Source organism: Pezoporus flaviventris, unplaced genomic scaffold, assembly GCF_033815535.1.
Source record: "Pezoporus flaviventris isolate CSIRO_AGI_PZ_B2104156 unplaced genomic scaffold, CSIRO_AGI_Pfla_v1 ptg000020l, whole genome shotgun sequence".
NCBI lineage: Eukaryota > Metazoa > Chordata > Aves > Psittaciformes > Psittacidae > Pezoporus > Pezoporus flaviventris.
The window spans coordinates 5,600,623-5,623,256 of record NW_026892568.1 but is presented as its reverse complement, the minus strand read 5'-3'; the positions used below and the strand labels follow the sequence as shown (position 1 = coordinate 5,623,256).

The following is a 22,634-nucleotide window of genomic DNA, read 5'->3' as shown; positions in this document are numbered from 1 at the left end:
AATAACTTATTTGCAGTCACCTTCTTGCTTTCCCCTCTGAAAGCAAGTCACAGCCATACCTGCTTCTGTTATACGTGTGGGTTAATTTGCTGCTTCTCTTGTCTTAGGGGTACAGCCACTGTGAGACACCATTATGTGGGTAAACTCCACACGATGTGCCCTGAGGTGGGGTTAAGATGTCAAGCAGCACCCTGTGTGGTGCTGTTGATCTGCACAGGAAAAGCCCTGACTTGGTCTGTATTTTGTGAGATGGGAAGGAGAGAAGGTGATGCATCCTGTAATGAGAACAGAACATAGTTTGGATCTTTGTCATCAGGTGACCCTTCCCAGCAGAGGTTGCTGGCACTGCAACTTAGCATGCTAGAGGAAAGGCCTCATTCTGCATGGTACTCAGTGCATATTGAAGATGAGGCCCTCTCTCTGGGGTGCTCCCTGGGTGGTGCTGGTATGTACAGTCAGCGTCTGGATGCTTCTCTTCTGGTTTCTTTGGTACTGCTGAACAGAGGGGCAGAGCTGCCCTGGGTACCGCTAGTGCTGTCAGCTCTGTCTCTTGCCTTCTGTAGTCCAACCTCTTGTTTCTCCCATAGGACACAGCAGAAGATATCCATTCCATTGACAGCTGTGAGTACATCTGGGAGGCAGGAGTGGGCTTTGCTCATTCTCCACAGCCTAACTACATCCATGACTTGAATAGGTAAGAGGGCTGCAAAGGCTGAAGAGAAAAGAGGCTGGGTTCAGGAGAGGAGGATGTGGGGGAGACGGGTTCTCCTTGTCTCCTTGGGTGTCTGTGATTCGCAAGGGGCTTTCTGCTTGCTCTAAAAGGAGCTAACAGGACTGGCAACAGAGGAAATAAAAAACAGCTGACCTTTTGAATAGCTTTGTGTAGTATGATATGGGAGTCGGGGTGTCTGCAACAGAAACTGGCAGAAAGAACGCTGCTGCTTTGAGAATGCCTAGCAGCTCTGTACTGTATTTCCTCTTCACGAGGCAGCAATTCTGCTGAGCTTTGCACCAGTGACAACAATATTGCTTATGAAATGGAACAGGCTTAGCTCCCTGTGGTGAGAGCTTTCTAGATGGGGCTGAGCTTTCCTTATGTTCTGCTGTTGGTGCTTCCCAGTCCCTGCTCCTGAATGACTTCAGGCCTCAGCTTCTTATAGAATCATAGAATAGTTAGGGTTGGAAAGCACCTTAAGATCATCTTCCCTTCTTTCAGGACAGAGCTGCTTAAGCTGCTGCTGACCTGTTTCTCTGAGGCCATGTATCTGCCTCCCTCCTCGGACAGCAGCAACACCAACCCCTGGGTGCAGTTCTTCTGCTCTACAGAGAACAGGTGAGGGTGAAGAGGTGGAGAATGAGTGCCAGGGGAGAAATACCTTCAGATCTCTTCCATGGATTGCGTTGGTGATGGGGCACCATAGCACTTGCTGCCTCCAACATGGAGGGGCTGTTGTCCTTTTTCTTTGTCCCTATCGTATGTACATCCCCTTATCATCTCTGCTTAGTGAGAATTGCTCCTCAGCAGCAGAAAGGGAGACTGAGCACGCTGCTCACTGGAGTTTGATGCGGGGCTGATCGTGTCCTGTGGGAAATGAGAGATGCTGTTCCCTGTAGACCCTCGTTTCTTCCTGGGGATGGTGGCGTGGCGCTGCTGTGGGCAGTGCCTGGTGTTGGTGGCGGATGAATGCTGCCCTCTAGTGACATTGTCTCCTCTGAGACTTCCAGCTCCTCAGGTTGCTGCCCTCGGAGCAGTCCTGGCTGAAGACAGACGATTTTGTCTTTCCAGAGCCTAGAGAGCTTTGGGGTCCTTTTCTCTTCGCACAGTACTACACAGGATTCCTCTGGGAAGCCACTCGGCCTTGTTTACCTCCGCTTTCCGTCTCAGATGTAGTCCAGGAGACCATCAGGGAGCTGGAGGGTCAGCTCTTGTCCCTGGGGCACTGTCATAGGTTAGAGAAGATGGCTGGGTTTTGTCATGACCCCAGACTGTCCCTCCCCAAGGCAGCTCCTTTTTCTTCCTGCTTCTGCCTTCTCCTAATGTTCTGTTCCCCTCAGACACGCGCTCCCACTCTTCACCTCACTCCTGAACGTCGTCTGTGCCTACGATCCGGTGGGATATGGGATTCCCTATAACCACCTGCTTTTCTCGGACTACCGTGAGCCCCTGGTGGAGGAGGCAGCCCAGGTGCTGATTGTCACTCTGGACTATGACAGCTCCACCAGTTCAAGTCCCACTGTGGATGGCACCACCACTGGCACGGCCATGGATGATGTGGATGTGAGTGAGACTGGGAGCTGTATTTGCTGCTCTCCTGAACTCCCTGTAGTGATCTTACAGCAGCTTGTATTGAATGTTGACCTGTAGAGCCCTGCACCACTCCTCCCCTTGCAGACTGCTGCCTCTGCTTCTTTCCTGTAGGTCGCTAAGCAGCTGTACATGACCAAACCATTAGGCTTTGGTCACTAACTTGTATCAGGAGCATATAAGTGAAAAGCCCCTGACTTTAGTGTTCCCTGAGGCATTCTATCTCCTAGCATTTAAAATGGGATCATTCAGAGTGGAAAGCTGAAATGAGACATTAGCCCCATTTACACTTTGCCTTCCTGAGTAATCCTTGTTGCCATTAAGTGTTTCACTCGTTTTCTTTGCACGCAGCCTCCTGGACCAGACAATCTGTTTGTGAATTACCTCTCAAGGATACACCGAGAGGAGGTAACGTGCTCCTGTCCTCAACTGTTTCCTGTCTGCTTTCACGATGATTGCATTAACCCTGGGTTCACCACAGCCTCTTTCCTGGTCCCTTGGCAGGATTTCCAGTTCATCCTCAAAGGAGTGGCCCGCTTGTTATCAAACCCGCTGGTCCAGACCTACCTGCCAAACTCTGCCAAGAAGATCCAATTCCATCAGGAACTCCTCGTCCTCTTCTGGAAACTCTGTGACTTCAACAAGGTGTGGATCTGCTTCTTGCTGAGCTTTGCCCCACCTTGCCTGTTGCCCAGAGCCAGGTGAAGGATTGTGGGCAGGCAGTGAGCAGTGACTGATCAGCAGCACTACTCCCTGCTGCATGGGGTAAGGGGGGTCTGGGTATAGGGACAGCTTATGAGAGAGGCTGCAGCTCCTGAAGGTCAGTGCTTGAGGCAAATGCTGGAGCAGGTGTTATTATAACTACAAATAGCAGGAGTTGAAGAGCTGGTGCATACATCAGACTTTCTAATGGTCCTGAGAGATTTGTTAGCTTGAGGCTACCTGTCCTGAGGCCTGCAGGTGCTGCAGAAAATCAAATCTGCTTATGATGGTCTGAAATCCTGCCCTTTCTTCCAGAAATTCCTCTTCTTTGTGCTGAAGAGCAGCGATGTGTTGGACATCCTTGTCCCAATCCTGTATTTTCTCAATGATGCCAGAGCAGACCAGTGTAAGTTGGTTATTTTCAGTATTTGGGATGAACAGTGCTTGACAGTTGAGCTAGAATGATTTAAGATGCTTCCTCCCTACCACTTAGATGCAATAGCATCTTAAGTGCATGTTTCTAGCCCTCTAGAAGGGTGGAGTGGTTCAGGTAGCTGGGTTTTAGTGTCTAGAAGCAGGACATGATCTATGCCACAACACAGGGAATGGAGATCCTTAGCATGTTAACTCATTTTGAGTCCTTCTGTTGAAATCTGTGTCCCTGAGAGAGAGAAATGAGGAATCTACTGTTGCTTTGGGGATAAATTGGGCATTCCACTGCATAGTGGAAGGACTTCGGATCTATCTTGCGACGGTGATGGGTTTACATCAAGAACATAATGAAGAAAACCATAATTTATCCAAGACTTAACACTCTGGCCCCATAGATGTGCTTGGGAAGAGCAGTGGTACTGGCAGCAGGGGGAGCTCTATATGGGGTGTTCCTTGTGGATGGTCTGCTCTGTGCCGTTTCAGTCCCATAGTGTTTCTTACCTCTCATTGCCTTCTGCCTTCAGGAGTCCACTGGCCTCACTGTGATGTGTTTTTGCCTGCAGCACGAGTGGGCTTGATGCACATTGGGGTCTTCATCCTCCTGCTTCTCAGTGGGGAGCGTAACTTTGGGGTTCGACTGAACAAGCCCTATTCTGTACGAGTGCCTATGGACATCCCTGTCTTCACAGGGACACATGCAGATCTGCTCATCATAGTGAGTATAGCTCCAGCAGTTCTTTTCTGTCCTTCCTAACTCCTGTTGCATACCTCCACAAATAAGTGTCCTCTTTTCTCCTCCCATGTGCTCGTCCTTCCTAGATTCACAACCCACTGAGTAGCTAGAAAGCATGTGGGATGCATCCAGGCACTGGTGGGATCTTTGCACATTGTTAACCTGAGGTGGTGTGCCTGGCAGGGTACAATTCCATCTGCATGAGATGATCCCAAAGAATAGGATCTGGGATAGCACTGGACTGGTATCTAAAGGACTCTGGGAGTGGAATGAATGGAATGGGTGCATAGCCTCTACCAGACTTGATCATGGGTGGGGAAGGCAGGAGATCTGACTGCATTGCTGTCTGTGTCCCAGAGTTGTGTGGAGCACATCTGTCCGAGTGGGAACAACTTGGTGATACCAAGCTGAACCCTACAGCTTTGGGTTTTGTAGTGCCAGCCTCAGATGGTGGTACCCTCCTGTCATATTTGTGCTTGTTTGCCAGAGAAGAATCTCTCAGCAGTTTCTGATAAACCTCCAAAAGGAGATTCCCATTACAGAGAGTTGGGAGAAATGTGCCCACCAGAACCGTTGCAGGCATGCCAGCTAGAGGTGGGAAGGCCGAGACTGGGAATGTCAAATCTTCCATGTCTGAGGTTATAGTTAAGAAAAGTAGGACAAATATTTGAGTTAGAAGTTTGCATAAAAACCAAATGTGAAACGATTTGTTCTGTGGCATTTCAAGCAGCTACTCTTAGGGTTCAGAGTCAGAATCCATTTGAGGTGACGATGTTTCTTACTTCGTGGTGGTTAATTTCTGTCTTGGGCAGCCTGCGTGTTTTGGAATAGCTGACAGTCAGTTTCTGTTTGCAGTGCTGTAGAGCCCTAATCACATCCCCAAAGGATTCCTTGTAAATGAAAGCTTGTACTCCTGGAGCGTGAGCCTGCAGTGAGAGCAGCGTTCCCCACCTGTGTAATTGTGGCGTGTGCAGGGCCCTGCCTAGGCAGGAATGGTGTCAGGAAGCGATTAGTGTGGGGGTGGCACTGGTTTTGGTTGAGAGGGTGCTTTCAGTAAGGTGCCACCTTGCTCAAGAGCTCTTTCCTTGCCATAGGTCTTTCACAAGATCATCACCAGCGGGCACCAGCGGCTGCAGCCTCTCTTTGATTGCCTGCTCACTATCGTGGTGAATGGTAAGTGCTGTCAGAGTGTGGAACCACAGCCTACAAAGGGGACACCCTCATTCCCCTCTTCCCATGCTCTTGCCTGTGTCCACTAACACTGACCAGTGTCAGTGACTGCTGATCAGACCTGTCTGAGGTCAGATGGGGCAGAGGGTGGGACAACAGCATCCCTGGAGCCCCTCGGGGGTGGCAGGAGGGCATTTGGCAGTGGGTCTGGTGAGGGCAGTTGGTAGTGCCATCCCTTTCCAGCAGGGAGTGCCACCTCCCCACGGTGGCAGTGGCTTCCCTGGGGCTTAGCCGATGGCTCCAATTGTGTCATCCTTTCAGGAGGTGTGCCAGCAGCAATGCTACTGGTGTCAAACTACCCAAGAGCCTCTAAAAGCACAAATGTTTGCTTTTACTAGGGTTTTATGTTGACCTCTTTTGTAACTGAAAATATTTCTGTGGAGCCCTGTTGGCCTGAGCTATTCCATGAGGCTTTCCCAGAAGGGCAAGATGGGAGGGTGGTAAAAACGTTTTTAGAGGTGTATTTATGTGAATAAATGCACCTCAGTTCTTCAGTTTGAATTTGCCTTTACAGTGTCTCCGTACCTGAAGTCTCTTTCCATGGTGGCTGCTAACAAGTTACTGCATCTCCTGGAGGCTTTTTCCACCACCTGGTTCCTGTTTTCTGCTGTCCAGAACCACCACCTTGTTTTCTTCTTGCTGGAAGTCTTCAACAACATCATTCAGTACCAGTTTGATGGTAAGAGACTGGCTGCTTGTTTAGTTGGTTTGCACTAGTTTAGTCCAAGAGAATGTGAGGTGGAATGACAGAGAAAGTCCAAACAGATGAGGGAAGCTACATGGAGACTTGCCTGGGATTGGGAAGTTGAATTAGGAGGTAATCAGTGCTGGATGCTGACCCAGATAGATCAGATTAGAGCAAAGTGGGATGGCAGCTAATGATCAGCAAAACCTTAACCTCTTGAAGACCAGAAGATGAGCTGGGTTAGAGGGAAAGAAGAAGGGAAAGTGAGTGTGAAACACTTAAGGTGTGACTGGCTGGATGCTGCTGTGAAACTGCTCATGTTGCTCAGCAATGTAGATGAGGGTAAACCAACTTCCATCTCCTTAAACATTTAAAAGTGCCTCTTGGTTCTGATTTAGCAAGTCACTGGAGTTAAAGACCAAACAGCCTCATCCAGACAAAGTCTGGCACTTGCTGCCTTTCCAGGAAATGCCTCTTAACTGCATGATAGTCGTTTACCTCAAGGAAATAATAGTGAGGTCTTTTAAACTGCTCCAAATGTCATGCTTTGCTTTAAAGCTGCAACTCGAGAGTGGCCATTTTGCTTCCCTGATGGAAATCTTGTAAGTGGTGACTGCTAGATCCTAAACCAGCCTTTGTGGCTGTTTTGTGTTTTATATTAGGGGATGGTTTCATTCTGTTCTCTGCCACCTTGCAGGCAGTAAGAATTCTGGTCTTTTGGCTTTGATATTTCAAGCCTGTTTCTCACCAAATGCAATGCCGCTGATGTGTTTTGTGAGCTCTTTTTGAAGCTGGAGGAATATTGAATCTTGTCTCACAACCATTTCTTTCAAAAGAGGTGCTAATGTGTCATTTACACTCTCCTATTTCCTCTCAGTTGTTTGAATGACAGTTTCTAAGCCATTTCTTGTCAGCCTTCCAGCCTAGGAAGGATTTCACTGAATTTCCAGTACTACTTTGTAAGGGATAAGAGGATATTGAGCTCTGCTTTCTTCCTTGGGCTATTGCCTTTGTGGGTAGAAGCGTGGCTTTCTGAGCTTGCAGGGTCTCCACAATCATGCATCGTGTCCCCAGTGAGCTGTGCTGTATTGGCAGAGCTCTTTGAGTCTTATTTCTCTGCTCATTTTGTTGCTTGGTTTGCCAGGAAACTCCAATTTGGTCTATGCTGTTATCCGGAAGCGGAACGTGTTTCACCAGCTGGCCAACCTGCCCACGGACTCACAGGCCATCCAGAAGGGGCTGCAGCGCAAGAAGAGGACTCCAGAGCCTATTTCTCGCACCAACTCCCAGGAAGGGGTCTCCATGGAAGGCTCCCGTCCTGCTGCCCCTGCAGAGCCAGGGACACTGAAGACAAGTTTGGTGGCTACGCCAGGTCAGCTTTAATTTACCTTTGTAACAGGAGAGAGGCTTGTTTCCTCTGGGAGATACGGTGTGGACTCACCCTTTCACTGGGTGTGGGAGAGATTAAGAGTTTACATCTGTGACTGACTTACTGCCTGTCGTCTGAGTTTCACATCAGTTTGCCCAGGCTGATCACAAACAAGTTAAAGTAAACAGCCTTGAGCTTCTCTCAGACTTAACATTCACGTGGCCATTTGTCCTAACCTTGGCCTTTTGCCTCAGTTTAACTCTATCCATGGAACCTCTGCTCCTCTTTAATCAGGAGCATTTTCTTAGGGACAAATGGACTCCTTTGGGTTAGTGAAATCAAGGCTAGATCTTGCTTTTCCTGTTGAAAGGAGAGGGATTTGGTTGTCAGCAGATGCATAGAGTGTCTGTGCATGGTAGGACAAAAAAAAGAACCCCTTGCTTTTATGTGTATTCACTTGTGTTCCTGAGCTTTGTCTCTTTTGAACGCAGGAATTGACAAGCTGACAGAGAAGTCACAGGTCTCAGAGGATGGGACCATGCGTTCACTGGAGCCTGAGTCTTTACAATCATCACCAGAGGGTAACCCATCCTCAGCTGTGAGTGACGGGGAGCCCTGGAGCGGGGTAAGGCCGGACAATCTGCTGTGCAGGGAAGGGCTGGGGTGTGCCGTGGACTAAATGGGGGCCTGGGAAGGAGAGGTCTGGTTGACCCATTGAGTAAAAGCATCCTATTAGAGGCAATATGCACATGTGCACTCTGCTGGAAACACCGTGGTTCAGAAGTCCTGTTGCATCATGGTGGGTGTTTCAAATCTGTGCTGGTGACACAAGAGCTGGGACACCAGAGAAGAGAGCTTCCACCACCATGAAAGCTCCTGAGCAGCAAGTGTGTAACTGTAAAGGGATGTATTCCTGATCTGGAGGCTTTCAGCTCAGGTTCTGACTACTGTTGCTTTCTCCTCTCCCTTCTTTTTGGGATGCAGAGCTCTACCAGAGTCTTCTGGGGGGCTGGTGTTGTGAACAGTATGTTCCCATGAGGGCTTGGCTGAGGTGCTGCTCTCAGAGTGGCGGCTCTTTGGCCATGTGGATGGGACAGAGGCTCTGTGGTCTGTGAATGAAGGCTGTGCTGGCTCTGGTGGCAGTGTCAGCTTTCTGGCTTTTGATGGCTTTCCCTATCAAGAGCTATAAAACAACCATTTCAGTGGAGCATCCTCTTTACTGTGAGGGTGCTGAGGCGCTGGCACAGGGTGCCCAGAGAAGCTGTGTCTGCCCCATCCTTGGCAGTGTTCAAGGCCAGGTTGGACAGGGCAGCCTGCTCTAGTGGAAGGTGTCCCTGCCCGTGGCAGGGGGATGGGACTGGATGATCTTAAGGTCCTTCCCAACCCAAACCAGTCTGTTACTCTATGATAATGCTATGGGGAGAATCATCACTGCTATCAAATGGCACTTTAGGCAGCACACATCTGTCTCCAAGGGCAGTGGTGTTTTGGACTATGTGAACATTGTCCTACTGTGCCCCAACCTGCTTCTTTAACATAAATGAATAAAAGATACTATATAAATTATAGGATACCCACACTTATGACTGGTTTGATTTCCTTCCTTTATCTGTTTGAATGTTCTCCCGTTATCAGCCATAACCACATCAAAAGTGTCTTGTGAAATGTTCAACAGCTTCATATTTCCATGTAATTTCATCTTACTTCTCCTGAATGTGCCAGCTGGCTGTGAATGTTTGGATGGCAGCTGTGAGGGGGCAAGGGCTGTGGGAAAGGGAGGAGGAAAGAGGAAGGAGATGGGGTCATCTGCAGGAAATCGGAGGGTTTTATGCCTTTATGAATTTATTTTTAGAAGCTTGATGAGGACACAGCACTGAAAGTGAGCAGGCTGAATGATAAGGGTTGTAGCTGCAAACACTGCAACGTAATATTGCTGTTTAGGCTTGGAATGAACTGAATTACTGAATATCCCTGCACCAGTTTTACTTATGCTTCCTAGGCTTTCCTGGTGAAGGCCCGTGGTCAGCAAGATGTCTTAAGCACACAGTTATGTTGTTATTAAGTGAGATCTTGGCTGAGAACTTGAAGAAAGCTTGTCTTCCTCCAGTAGCCCATGAAACATAATCACTTCTCTGTCCAGCTTGAGCTGTTTCCCAGTTGGAAAAGGACTGGTACAGCACTGTCAGCTTCCAGTGCATTGCTGTACAGCTCTGCCCCAAGCCTGCTGTGGCTGGTTGCAGAGGTGATGTGTGAATGAAGCCATGCATGTGGCTGTGGAAGGAAGTGGTGTTCCCATTTGTTTTGTAGAAAGGTCAGCTCTAGTAATGATGATGTTACTTGGTAGTAGTGAATGGTTCAGGGTGCATTGCAAAAGGAAAAAGCCTTTCCATTTTTATGTCATGCAGAGATTAAGAGTGATTTTACAGGTTTTTTTCCTTTCTTCCCACCGTGAATATGGAAAACCAGGATGTTGATGTCTGCTGTATAAGAGACATGCAAACAGGTTGATGGGAAGAAGAAAAATGAGACAGAATTGTGTCTTGTACTTTGCCAAAAGTGCCTGGTGATGATATTCATGTCTGGGGGCATGAGTGTGTCATTCCTTAAGGAGCAGGAGTTGTTAGGTAGGAGTTTCTGAGCCCATCCTTGGAAAACCACCTGTTAATTCCAGGATAGGCACCAGAGATACTCAGTAGACAGAGGTCTGTAAAGCTGTGGTCTTCAGCTGTTCAGTCTCTGTGCTAGAAGAAAGCGCTGTGCCTGGACAGGCTTTGTCAGTCCTGCTTTAATTTCCTACTGTGGATTGTTCCAGCAGAGTGTCAGCAGTTGTGACCTTGCCAGAGGGTCCTACAACTTAACTCCACCAAATTGCACTCTCTGGGTCAAAGCATATGGGTTTGGTGATGGAAGGTCTGGTGGGTTTGGTCTGTTCTATGGACAGGCTGAGCTGTGTTTCCCAGAACTCCTCTGGGAAAGCTGGGGGGAGGTCAGCAGGACATGGGTGTATTTCTTGCTGTAAACTGTGGGTTGCTTTTGGTTGGTTTGGTGTGTTCCAAAATTCTATTTATTGCCAGGAGGCATCACACCCCCGATGGGATCGAAGGCGTCTCTCCAGTGCATCCTCCAGTGGGCAGTGGACCCCAACTCCTGACTGGGTAAGGGAATGTGGACAGAGGACATCAATGAGGAAGAGAGTTGGGGCAGAAAGGCCACACACTTCATCAGCTTCTCCTGCCTGAAAGACTCCCCACAGGAGCACTTCCCCATGGGGAATATCTTTGACTTGTGGTCCAAGCTCCAGAAGTTTATCACCATCTTTTGCTTTACCTGATTTAAACCAATGCCCTGTTAGGTTCATTGAGTGGCTCATGTTGTAGTACTCTTGTGCAACTCGGTTCATCCATCATCTTTGTGCTTTTTGTAAAACCTCGTTTGCTGTAGAGATAGTGGAGATAACCATAGATAAATTCCTTATTTCCCTACGGGCCTTCCTACTCACAGGTGATGTCTTGGAAGTCAAAGCTTCCCCTGCAGACAATCATGAGGCTCCTGCAGGTGCTGGTCCCTCAGGTGGAGAAGATCTGCATTGACAAGTAAGTACATCTTTGGAGGGTGAGGGCTGTGCAGTGTGTCAAGAGGAATGTGAGGCTGGCAGAGTTGGGAGTGCCTCTGGGGGAAACCTTGTAAAGTCTAATTGAGAGCATCATGGTCTTGGCAGAGGAGATGTTATTTTGCTTGCCGAGCTTCTTGTTTGATCCCTTCTCAACTCCTTTTTACAGCAAAGGCAGTGTGTGTTCTTGGTGGCCACAATTGCTGGCTCTGTGTCTGTGTGTGTTTAGCCTGATACTTTGTGCTAGCAGTTTTGGGGTACCTGTGGGACATGCTAAGGGTGTTCCTCATCTGCCTCTTTGCAGGGGTCTCACTGATGAATCGGAGATCCTCAAGTTCCTGCAGCATGGCACACTGGTGGGGCTGCTGCCTGTGCCTCACCCCATCCTCATCCGCAAGTACCAGGCAAACTCGGGCACTGCCATGTGGTTCCGGACCTACATGTGGGGAGTTATTTATTTGAGGTAAACCCACTTCTATGCAACCTAACTTGGTCTTTTCCAAACTTTTGGGAGGCTTGTAGAGAGAATTGCATGTTCTTGGCCAGCTCTGGATTGTCTCATATTTACAGGAGGGAAAGATATCATTCCTTTGGAAGAGGCCAGGCTGAATCAATTGCTCCAAAACCTGGTTTGAGTGAAGGGAGCTGTGAAGGGAGCTCTGCTTGTTTGGGAACTGGCAGCAGCAGGGAGTAGAAAAGCTGCCTAGAGGGGATGGTGCAGAGATTTGATGCAAAGCTCTGGCTTTGTGGGATGTTGTAGATACTGTCATCCCTCTAAGGTGCATTGTCTTTCAGCCAGTGATTTCCTCTTTTGCAAAGCAGAAGGCATTCTGTGTAGGCAGCTCCTGTAATCTTAGCTGTGAGATTTGCATTCCATGTACCTGGTCACAGAGACTAAAGTGGCTCTTGTCTTTCTCTCTCAGGAATGTGGATCCCCCTATCTGGTATGACACAGATGTGAAGCTGTTTGAAATTCAACGGGTCTAAGAGAGCACTTACCTCTATGAAGACAAATACACTGGATCTAAGGACTGCTGTGTGCTGCTTCGTCACAGCTATTCCTGCATTTCACATCCAGCTGAGAGACCAAAAGGACAATCACTTCATTTACCTCCCTGTCATTTAAAGCTTTAACTGGGACCTGCTTGGACATCCCTCCCCCCAGCTCACTTCTCTTCCCTCACCCTTCACCAGGAACCTTGAGTGAAAGATGTCTAAGGGGTTGTGCATTGTTGTGGTTGCACTAGAAATCAGGTTGTACTTAGCTCTTCTGTTACTCTTTTGCTCCTGGATGTGGTCTGGAAACCAATCTGACCCTGTCCTTGCCTTGTCACAGTCAGCATGTGATTGAATAAGACTAGCTGTAAATTGGGTGCAAGGGAGAAGCTGCTATTCCTGCAGGAGATGGGGTTGGAAACTGCAGTTACTTTCATGTGGCTCCACAAAGTTTCCAGGGCATCCCTTCTGGCTGCAGGTGTCTCCCTGGTCTCAGTTGCATATTGATAGGGAAGTTATCCCATCGCAACGAAAGGAGAAGTCGCTGAAGGAAAACTTCGTGTCTCGGCTCTGAATCTCTCTACTGCTTTCCTGGAAAGCTGCTTAAGAAGTTTCATAGGAGCTGGTGCTTTTGTGTGGCAGGAGAAGTTTTACCTTGGCTGCCAGGCCCAGCAGCCTGTCCTCCATGATAGGCTGCTGCAATGGAGTGTGTGCCACTTTGGAAAGCTCTGCTTAATCCATGTGAGCACATAGGGACTGGCTCAGTGACAGCAAGAAGAGACGTGTTAAACGCCTTTAGTCTTCTTCTATTGACTGGAGGGACAGTGTCACCTGGGTTTGAAGGGAACCATATCCTTCCATCTCTGCCTGGCAGGCTGATGCAATGCAGGGAGTGGAAGGGTCTTTTGCACACTACTGTTTAAGGCAGGGGTTTGAGGGAAACACTCAGGGAAGTTGTAGGAGGAATCTGGAAGTTGTAGGAGGAAAAGCATCTCCATGTCAGTAGGGAGTGGAGAGTGCTGAGGCAAAGTTCAGTTCTTCAGGGCGTTTTGCTAGTGACCAAGTTATCACATCTTGAATGTATTGGGTCCCAAGCATGTGAAATCTTGGAAGCCAGAAGTGGAATTAGTGGGAGACCCACTGTTGCTGGCTTTGGTTCAGCAGCATGGGATAGGTGGAGACATCCTTGGGTTTGAGTTGCATTTTGTGTTCTGCTGGGAGAGGCTGTTGTGTTGGATCTGTGCGGTCTTTAGACAATGAAATGTGAGGGGTCCTGTCATGAACTGAGACCTTTCTCTCCACCAAAGCTTAGTCCTTGGTGCTCTGGTATTCAGGCTCTTGAGAGGATCCCTGGCCACGAGCTCTTTGCCAGAGGTGAGATCACTCCATGGGAACAGGTCTCACACGTTAAAGGGGACAGGTATGGCACACACTTGTAACCCTTGCCTGAGTTTTAAAGCAAGGGGGATAGCAATGTGAGTGTCCTCTCCTGGAGGGAGGGCTGCTCCGGTGTGCTGCTGGCCTATAGTCAGTTGGTTTCCTCCTTTGGGCACTGGAAGTGGGCTGTCAGTAGAAAGCTGAAATAAAACCTGAATGGTTTTCTTGAAGGATAAGAAATATGTGAAACAGAGAGAGGTCGTTTCCCCCTCCCAGCTCCCATCTCCAGCCCACTTTGCCATCCAGCACTACTCCCATCCTGACCTCATCCCTGCTCTGATGCAAACAGGGTGAGGTCTCTGTTTTACTTGGAATCTCTCTCATACATAAGAATGTGATTTGGTGGGGCCAGCTTCTGATTGTGTGGCACTTGCACCTCACAGCTGGAATGGGGCATCCTGTGTCCCATGTGCTTGCCTCTTCCCTCCCATGGATCTGCTGGTTCTCATGATCTCTTCCGTCCTCTCTTTTCTGCTTTGTTTCTTTGTGAGTTCCTCTGGAAACCTTTCTGTTTTGTTTCTTGGTGTTTGGAGTCTGATACTTGTTCTGTGGAAATCAACTTGCACTGTAAACTATTTGCTTACCTACAGAGAGAAAGATAAAGATTATCTGAAACATGCACTTGGTTGTTTAGTTTATTTCCAGAGAGGTTTATAATCTTGTTTGGTTTATGCTGGAGTGATTTGTGCTACTAGGAGACCGTGTGCTGGCTTCCTCTGCAGTGTATGGAGTCTATATTTTAATGAGAAGTGAAGATTGGGCTCTGGAAAATGAGCCTGAACTGTGTGGTTTTGGGCCATTTCTGTTTATGGCATGAGACATCATCAAAGGTAACTGCCTGAAAGGGTACAGCAAAGAAACTAGATCAAACAGGGTCAAGTCTCCCAACTTTGAAGCATGTACTAAAACCTTTGTGCAGTTGAAGGCCCATAAACAGACACCCTGGCCCTGGGAGAGCTCTGAAGGCCATTCATGGGTGGCAGATGACAAAGGAGCAGGTAGGTCACTTACATGTCCTGGCTGTGTTGGATCTGGGAGTCAAGGCTGGCTCCCTGCTCACTAGGCTTTGATTACTGTGCCCTGCTCTGCCCCTGGCCTTGTGAAGGAGCCAAGGGCAGTTTTAACTGCATGCAAACAGTGTGTCCATGGATTTATCCCTCCTGGAGGTAAACACAAATCAGTCCAGAGATGGAATCCCTCTAATTGAAAGGGCTGGAACCTTAGACCCTGAATTTCTCTTTGGCCTAGAAGAGGGCTTCTACTGTTGCTTGTTGTGGGATTTACCTTAATCTGCAGTGTTGGAACTGAGTCTGGAGGGCCCTGAGCACTTCTCTGATCTATAGCGGCTGTAGGTAAGAGTTGACCCTGGTGGGCTTCATTCCTTATCACACTAATCATGTATGCAGGTGTCCTGTCTGCTTACCAGCAAGAAATCACAAGTCAACTTCTCTTTCGGGGCATACTTGCACATAGGAGCTGTGGGACTTAGTGTTTATATCTCAGTGGAAGGCCTCCAAAGTCATTTGTAGGCTCAGTGACTTAAGCAGTGTTCTGTCTGCAGGCAAAATCCAGGCCATGGGTTTGCCCATGAAGTACATAATTCCCTGTTTCTGGGTTGTCATTAACTAGAAAGTTTTGGGTTGATGTTCATCATTTGAAAGGGCCAGCCCTTGGCATGTGTCTCCTGTAGATCCCTTGGTGTAAACTCTGACATAAGAATAATAATTAACTTTATTGGAGCCTATTTTATCCAGTTGTTGTTTCTCATGACATGTTTCTGTTGACACAGGCCTAAGTAAAAACATTTATTGGGCAAAGTTCATGCTTGTGCAGTCATTCCCACTTGTGTTTTCACAGCAAGGTGCTATCACTGCCTCAGTGCTGAATCCTATGGAGAGCTCTGTGTGTGCTCAGGAGTTTCCAGCTCTCATCACTGTTACTGTCATGGGAGAGCTTGCTTTTCTAGGGGATCACAGCCCCACCCCAGAATGAGCTCTGGTCCTAAACCTGCCCCTGTGGGATTGATTTGTAGAGGAACAGAAGCAATAACATAGATGCCTTTTGTACCGTGCTACTTTGGCCTTGGTTGAGAGTCATCAAAGGCTTTGATTGATTGTAAAATAAGGGCAGCTCTTAAATCTCCTATAACCTCTGAGCACAAGAGTGGTGTAAGTCAATGTCAGTTCACTTTGAGTCTGGTCTTTGAGTGCAGAGCCAGAGATTTCACAAGCTAACACATGAAAATTCAATCTCTTTATTTCCATTCATCAGGCTCTGTATTTGGACTCATAGTCACAAGCCCCTTTGCTCTTCCATGTGCTTTCAAAGCATCTCCTGCAGAACAAGTGCTGATGGGTCTTTGATCAGGCTGTGCACATGTTCCCTTACAGTGCACCTTGTGAAATGGTCATGGGTGTGCAAAGCAGCAGTGGGGTTGAAGTGCTGGGGTAGGGAGGGATTCACTGAGGGTCTGTCAGTAGCTCTTGAACCAGCTGCGTGTGCAAGGATGGGACCTTTGCTAGTACCCACTGGTGCTAACACTGTATGAGCAGCAGCAAGCCCTAGTGATCAGATCTAGTGCTTCTCTGGGGCTTTTCATTTGAGGCTCTGTGAGTGCCTGTAAGGGGAAAGAGTTTATTCTCACTAAGGGAAGGTAAAGTTACAGCTTCTGGGTTTGATAATTGGAGAAGATGTGCTGAACCACTGCAGGTCCAAAGGCCTGCCCTGTTCTTCAGTGCTGAGAGCTACTGTGGGGCTGGATCCTACAGGGCTTGCACAAGTTGATGTGGTTGCCAGCCCCAAGAACAAACAAACAGTCCCTGTTGTGACCATTAAAGCAGCTACCAGCTGCTTTTTGAATATGACACACAAAGTGTGTTTGGGTCATTTCTGAGTGGCTGTGGCTGTATCTGCTTCTAGTGGGGCTGGTGGTGACATGTCTCTCCTGTGCTGCAGGATGGCAGGTTGCTGAGCAGTTCTGGGGCTGGCAAGGCTTGACTGTGGGTATTTGAAGCTCTGTGGAGTGTGGGTGAGTCTTTGTTGCTGGTTGAAGGCTGCTTTTGTGTTCTGGAAGATTTCAGTAGGAGCTGGTCAAGCCCTACTTGCTGCCATGCAGCATCCACTGACAGACTAAAGTCCCAGCATCCAGGCTTCCTTAGAGCAGCAAGAGAGTTTGTTTTGGGGCTTTTGAGTCTATGATAAAACCAGTAACAAAACCAACCTCCTCTTCTGCTGAACCTCAGAGGGGTTGCGCAAGGAGAAGTCAAAGCAGAAGCTGGAGAGAAAAAGCCTCACAGCTTCCATGTGCACCTCCGCTGCTTCCTGCACCTTTGTTCACCAGTTCACCCCAGCCCCTTGGTGGCAGTCGGCGTGGGTCAGGCCGTGACATAGACCTCCAGGAGTCCCCCCACGGAGTGCATTCGGTAGAACACCCCCAGGGGGAGGCCGAAGTTCACGATGGCAAACCAGGTGGAGTAGCCGTAAAAGGACTTTTCCAGCCCGTTCTCGAAGACGGGGTGAGCTCCAAATGTGGGAATGACCCAGAGCTAAAGAGGTGGGGGGGAAACGAGCAAAGTGAGAGGATGAGAAACCATCTCCTACCTGCACTCTGATCTCAGCACTGGCTAAAGTCATTGTAGGAGTGTTGCAAGAGTATCAGAGTCTCCCTGTCAGGGAAGAGAAGGAACCCCCCCAGTTATGCTGCTGAGACCTGGCTATAAATCAAATCCTATTGAATTCCTAATGGTAGGCTCATTCTGCCCCAGACAGCTTCATCTTTCTACAGAATTCCACTGTTTCCTTGGCCAATGTGTTTTCAGTGTATTAAGGCTGCAGTGAAGATCCATGCTGATTCAAGATACCAGAGCGCAATGCATGGAATTGGGTGAGTTTGAATCCTGGACGCTCACAAAGCCTCACTGCTGGTGCCTCACTTTCCTCCACCTATCTCATGGAACACCCTTAACGATTAAGATAACCTTTTCAGAGGCTAAAATCTTGGCTCTTAAGGGTTTATCAGCTTTCTGCACCCAGGAAACCCAGCCATATTTGACTCTTTGGGTAACAAAAGAGGCCTTATAATTATGAGAGTGGGGATGTTAACAGCAAAGCCAACCTTGACTTGCTTCACCACGGGTTGGAGCATGATGGGCAAAGGTTTCCTGTCTGGAATAGCCCAAAAGAAAGCCAAGGAGAGCACATCTTTATCACAGGTCATGCTGGCTCAGCCAAGCTATGACGAGGCAGAGAGCAGTACTTACTATGATGTTGCACAAAACCAAGAAGAATGAGATCTCTCTCAGTGCTCTCCTCTTCCAGCTCAGGTGAGAGTAGCTGTGGATATAGGACAGGGAGGCTCTGCGGATCTCCTGTCCCAGCTCCAGCATGCTCAGTCTCCTCTGGTCACAGGCTTCATGGATCTGCTCTTCTTTCGTTTCTTCCTCTTTGCCGGAGTGTGTGTGCCCCTGCCTGCTGCCTGTCGTGGTTTCCTCTTCCTCACGTAGCTCCGAAGCTGCTGCATGGTGCCTGGCGTGTCCTGTGTGTCTGGCCTCGGTTATTGCCACTAAGGGCTGCCGGTGAAGCCCGTCAATGATGAAGATGTTTTGGGTGATGGTCTGAAGGATGAGGAGGACAGAATAGGACAGGATGAGGCTGTTGAGCAGCTCCCTGGGGTCGGTGGCTACAAGGGCAACAATGGAGAAGTAGGACATGCCGATCTGCCCAAGGGCTGCCCCCATCAGCAGGATCACATCCAGGCTGCGAGTTGGGTTCTTCACTGTGTCCAGCTCCTTCTTTTCCAAGGCATGGATGATCGTCCCAACCACTGCACCCGCGCTCATCAGGGGCAGGAGTACAACGTAGTATGAATAAAACATCACAAAGACCTGGCGGTCCGGGACTGAGCTGGTGGCCTGGATCTGGTACATCATGAAGACACAGATCCCAATGATCACAGCAATGGCACCCAGCAGTGGTCCAAAGACCACCCCCTGCAGCTTGAACTTGTGCTTGATGTGAGGGACGTGGTGGTGGCTGATGCGTCTCCCCACGTTCTTCCACATGACGTACAGCACGGAGCAGCACACGAGGCAGAACTCGGTGTTGAAGGGGTAGAGCAGGATGTAGCCCTTCTGGAAGACTTTGCAGATGGTTGTGTTTGGGCATGTGCATGAAACAGTCTCATTGCCTGGAGCATGAGAAGAGGAAGGCAACAATTAGGAGGGAGATGGCCTGCATTTCATGGCTATCTGTGGGAGTTTCTTGTGTCTCTGTGGATCTCAGAACCAGAGATCAGTAGGATGTTCAGTGATTACCATTCGGTCCTCAGGCTGTGAGGGTTCAGAACAACACAGCTTAGCAAACATCGTTTAATCTGCCAAGCTTTTGCTTGCAGTTGACAGATAAACATGAGCAGAAATACTAACAGATGTTGGGCTTCTCCTTTCCTAGCTCTCAGTCCCGGGGTTTCATAGCAGAACACCTCCCTCCAAGTGAGGAGGTTCTCCCCTTGCAGCCCATCTCCTTGAGACAAGCTCCAGTAGGAGGGAATCTGACATATGGGGGAAGTGGTTGTGATAACTGCATCCCTGACCAAAGACTGTTGCCTGGCACAAGCAGGGATGCGAGGAGGAGCCTTGCCTGCAAATCGCTGCTCCACCTCTCGCAGCTGAGACTCGATCTCCATGTGAATGGTGTCGTTGGTCACGGCCAGGAGCCAGAGGAGGAGGTTGGTGGCTATGGTCAGCATCAGCCCGCACCTGAGAGAAGAGAGAGGAATGGGGAGGCCACCCCAGCTCATCCTCCAGCCATAGAGCTGGTCCCTGAGCTGTGCAGCAGGAAGGGATTTGGGGTCAAGAGGGGGCAATGAGCTTTGCAGTCCAAGGCTCAAGTGGGGCCTTGGGCTGAAGAAACCAAAGGGAGCTGGTGAGCCCAGATCAGTGGAAGGAGGATGGGTCTGGTCAAGTCTCAGCTTGGTTCTTGCATGATGCAGGATACAGAGTGTGAATATAGAGAATCAGATACAGAATATAGAGAGACCAGATGAAGACAGGAGTATTGGAGATCATAAGCAGACAGAAAGGGTTTCTTTAGAGGAGTAGAAGGCAGTTTCCCCCCCTCTTTGTACCTAGTGAAGTTGTGCTGCACCTGAATGCAGTCCTTGGAGTGATGCCACAGGAAAAAAGCCTGCAAATAGATGACAATGACATGAGCAGGGTGAAGCTGGCAGCCTGCTGCATGCACAGTGCAAAGGGACGGGCAGGCAAGAGGGCATGAGTCCAAGTGGGACCAACCCTGTCTCTGTGCAAGTGGCGTGTGTGCCCCTGCATCTCAGTGCTGAGGCATGTGCTGGCCTGTGTGACTGCAGCATGTGTGTGCCTGCACCTAGTGCTGATCTAGGAGATCTGCTCTTCTCTGTCTCTGTGGTATTTGCTGCTGAGATGGGAGCGAGTTTACTTTGCAGACGTGGGTTTGGGGCTGCAAAGAAGGTTGGCACCGGAGTTCAAAGGGTGTGAGATGTTTCTGTGCACAAAGCACTTTGTTGAGGGGGATGCATTAGCAAATCGAGAGGCTGGGTCTCAGCCTGGTGCAGAGACATCTCTGGCAGATCTGAAGGTTCCTCTTTTCTCCCTGCTTTGATGCTTCAAGACAGATTTGTCTGGATCCTGCAGCACGTCAGGTATTGCTGGAGTGATTTCTTTCTAAGCCTTATTACTTCGTTCTCCACCTGGCACATGAGGAGCGTGGTGGTGCGTGATGCTTTAATGCTCATGGGAATGCCTCGTGTGCACCCACTTCCCCAGGTGTCCCCATTTTCCCCACCCCTATCTCCCGGGAATGGGACAGAGGGAATAAGCAGGAGTCCAGGAGGGTAACGTGCAGTACCTGGGTGCAAATAAAAAGGATTTCAATGCTGGGGAACACGATTTCCACCCTGGATTTGCACTGGATGAGGACCGCGCTGTAGCCGATATGAAATGTGTTCAGGAGGACGCTGAAAATGCCGAAGAGCAGCACTGACCCTGGCAAACAGCAGAAACACCAGTAAATAAATGAAGACGGGTCTGTGGAGCACCTGGGCCTGGCTGGGGACTGGAAACCTCGTGCACCTTCGGAGCTGGAGGCTTTCCCATGTGGAATTCTTATTATCTGTGGCGGAAGAGACAAAGGGGAGCCCGGCAGCTGAACCTGGTTGTGGTTTTGGCAGCACCAGTCTGCAGAAGTTAGGACCCTTTAATTGTTCCTCTCCTTCACCTTGGACACCTCCCTGCAGCTTTAGGTAGTCGGGCACGTTGCAGCTTTGTTTCCTTCAGTTCTCCGTGCTTAGTTAACAAGACTGCGCTAATTAGAAACTCCATCATAGAGCAGAGGCAGGGCTGCTGGGACAAGTGTCGCTTCACAAAGTGGGGCAGCCACTGATGGGAGATCTCCCAGGAAAGCCTGGGTGTCACTGGGATGTGACTCACGGGGCAGGAATCTTCCCCTGGATACAAGGCTGCAGTGATGTTAAACAAGGACGAGGGTGGCATGGGGCTGCTGACGCCCTGGGAGGGTAAACATGGTGGTTCTGCTCCCACTGTGCCAAGTGGCCATGCTAAAACCTTCCCTACATCTCTGCCATGCTGCTCAGTTGCTGGTGGGAGATGCCCGAGTTGTGCTTTGGGAGGGGACCACAGGGTGAAATTGGGCTGGAGGGTGAAGAACTTCTGGCTGCTCTGGTTCCTCTATGCTAGTGCCTTCCCCAGCCTATCCCAATCTCCCCACTGGGAGGTTCCCGATGCCCTAACTACAATCCTCTGTGGCTTCCTAGCTTTATTAGTAGAAGCATTTCTTTATCTTCTAAGTGCAGGAAGCAGGGGAAAGGCCCGAGGTGATGAACAAAAGCAGAACTTACCCCTAATCCACATGGGCCCCGCATGGGAATCCCGGTACAGCACCGCATGGGGCTGCCGGCTGGTACCCAGCAGGTAGTAGATAATCCAGCACAGGCACAAGACCTTGAGGATGGAGAGCAGGATCCAGACATCCGCCAGGGTGATGGCCACATGGTTGAAGATCATACTGCTGACAAAGGCACTGCCCAGGAACACCACGTTCATGGCCAGCAGCCCCGAGAAGAGCTGCCCTGCTTTCTGGGCTTGCCTGTCCCGCTGCTGCACCGAGGAGCAGTGCCGGTACAGCCAGAACTTCTCGTAGTGGATGGTGGAGGTGTCGTGTGGAGCTGACGCTGACCTGTCCTTGCAGTGCTGGCAGGACTTCTGCTTGGAGACTTTGTTGCCTGACATGGCTCATCTGCCTGCTGAGCAAAGGGGGGGTTAAAGCAGGAAAGGTTGGAGGGGGACACGCGGAGAGGAGAGGTTGCACTCTGCTGTAAAGCCACTTGTGGGGTGACCTCCATTCCGTGCTTTGCAGCTTCCCCTCCTTGCTCCAAGAGGATGAGGGGGCAAAGGGATTGGTGTTTAGCCCAGATTCGGTGTTAAACACTTCTTGGTGGGCAGAGTCATTGCAAGGCACTGGGAAAAGGCCCTGACATGGTTTAGTGTGGGGTGTCCCTTGCCCATGGCGGGGGGGTTGGAACTGGATGATCTTAAGGTCCTTTCCACCCCTAACTATTCTGTGATTCCGTGATTCTGCCAAAAGCTGTGCAGAGATACCTGCACTGAAATGGGTATTTGATGTCTCCGCCTTGCCCCACCACTGCTGGCAGCTGTTGGGACCAGAAGCGCCCAAACAGCTCCCACACTCACCTTTGACAGCCCTGGATTCAGGTTTCCTCCTTTCCCTTTATCGCTGTAAGGATGAGGCGGATGCACAGAGCAAGCTCGGACCTGCTCCAAAACTCAAAGAGTTTGGTTGTGTTTGATGGCTCCAACCTCTCCCGTGTGGTTTTGGACTGGGTTCCACCACGCTTCTTGTATGGTGCACAAACGATGGCAGAGCTGGAGAGGATGAAGAGGTCTGTGGGTTTGATCTAAACTGCTGGGGAAAGCTCCAGCCTCCCACCCGGATGGGATGACACCAGGGGCAAAGTTAATACCTGCTTAGTTGTTCTTATTCTACTTGTAACACAGAGCTATGGGCACACCGACACAGAGGAGCTTGAGGGATTGGCCCAATCGACATCCAGAGGCTGGGAGC

At 49.5% G+C, this 22,634-nt stretch overlaps 2 protein-coding genes across 2 annotated transcripts in view; one reads left to right on the top strand and one right to left on the bottom strand.

Annotated features, from left to right (window-relative positions):
• The window catches only part of HID1 (HID1 domain containing), a 28,544-nt gene extending 14,424 nt beyond the window's left edge, over positions 1–14,120 (top strand). Inside the window, exons 5-19 of the mRNA XM_061455505.1 lie at positions 588–694; positions 1,217–1,333; positions 2,056–2,278; positions 2,657–2,713; positions 2,810–2,950; positions 3,323–3,413; positions 4,003–4,154; positions 5,267–5,345; positions 5,917–6,081; positions 7,232–7,459; positions 7,948–8,081; positions 10,531–10,611; positions 10,958–11,049; positions 11,371–11,529; positions 11,990–14,120. Of these exons, the coding sequence (XP_061311489.1) occupies positions 588–694; positions 1,217–1,333; positions 2,056–2,278; positions 2,657–2,713; positions 2,810–2,950; positions 3,323–3,413; positions 4,003–4,154; positions 5,267–5,345; positions 5,917–6,081; positions 7,232–7,459; positions 7,948–8,081; positions 10,531–10,611; positions 10,958–11,049; positions 11,371–11,529; positions 11,990–12,053 (1,890 nt within the window). The 3' untranslated portion in view covers positions 12,054–14,120. The remainder of the gene's footprint in view (positions 1–587; positions 695–1,216; positions 1,334–2,055; positions 2,279–2,656; positions 2,714–2,809; positions 2,951–3,322; positions 3,414–4,002; positions 4,155–5,266; positions 5,346–5,916; positions 6,082–7,231; positions 7,460–7,947; positions 8,082–10,530; positions 10,612–10,957; positions 11,050–11,370; positions 11,530–11,989) is intronic.
• A 2,698-nt stretch (positions 14,121–16,818) lies between these two features.
• On the bottom strand, positions 16,819–21,932 carry OTOP3 (otopetrin 3). Its single transcript, XM_061455659.1, has 6 exons — positions 21,391–21,932; positions 20,382–20,518; positions 19,624–19,682; positions 19,137–19,255; positions 17,759–18,684; positions 16,819–17,044 (listed from the first exon to the last, which is right to left on the bottom strand). Exons 1-6 carry the CDS (start codon positions 21,779–21,781, stop codon positions 16,874–16,876), a joined length of 1,803 nt encoding a protein of 600 aa, XP_061311643.1. The 5' UTR covers positions 21,782–21,932; the 3' UTR covers positions 16,819–16,873.
• Between the last annotated feature and the right edge of the window lie 702 nt (positions 21,933–22,634).

Bases quoted from the DNA above. Each gene is read 5' to 3' on its own strand.
- OTOP3 (XM_061455659.1), bottom strand. From the start codon at position 21,781: ATGTCAGGCAACAAAGTCTCCAAGCAGAAGTCCTGCCAGCACTGCAAG. The intron at 20,519-21,390 runs GTAAGTTCTGCT...GCTGTTTGCCAG, and splicing joins GGGGCCCATGTGGATTAGGG to GGTCAGTGCTGCTCTTCGGC. The intron at 17,045-17,758 runs GTAAGTACTGCT...CCACCTCTTTAG, and splicing joins TGGTTTTGTGCAACATCATA to CTCTGGGTCATTCCCACATT.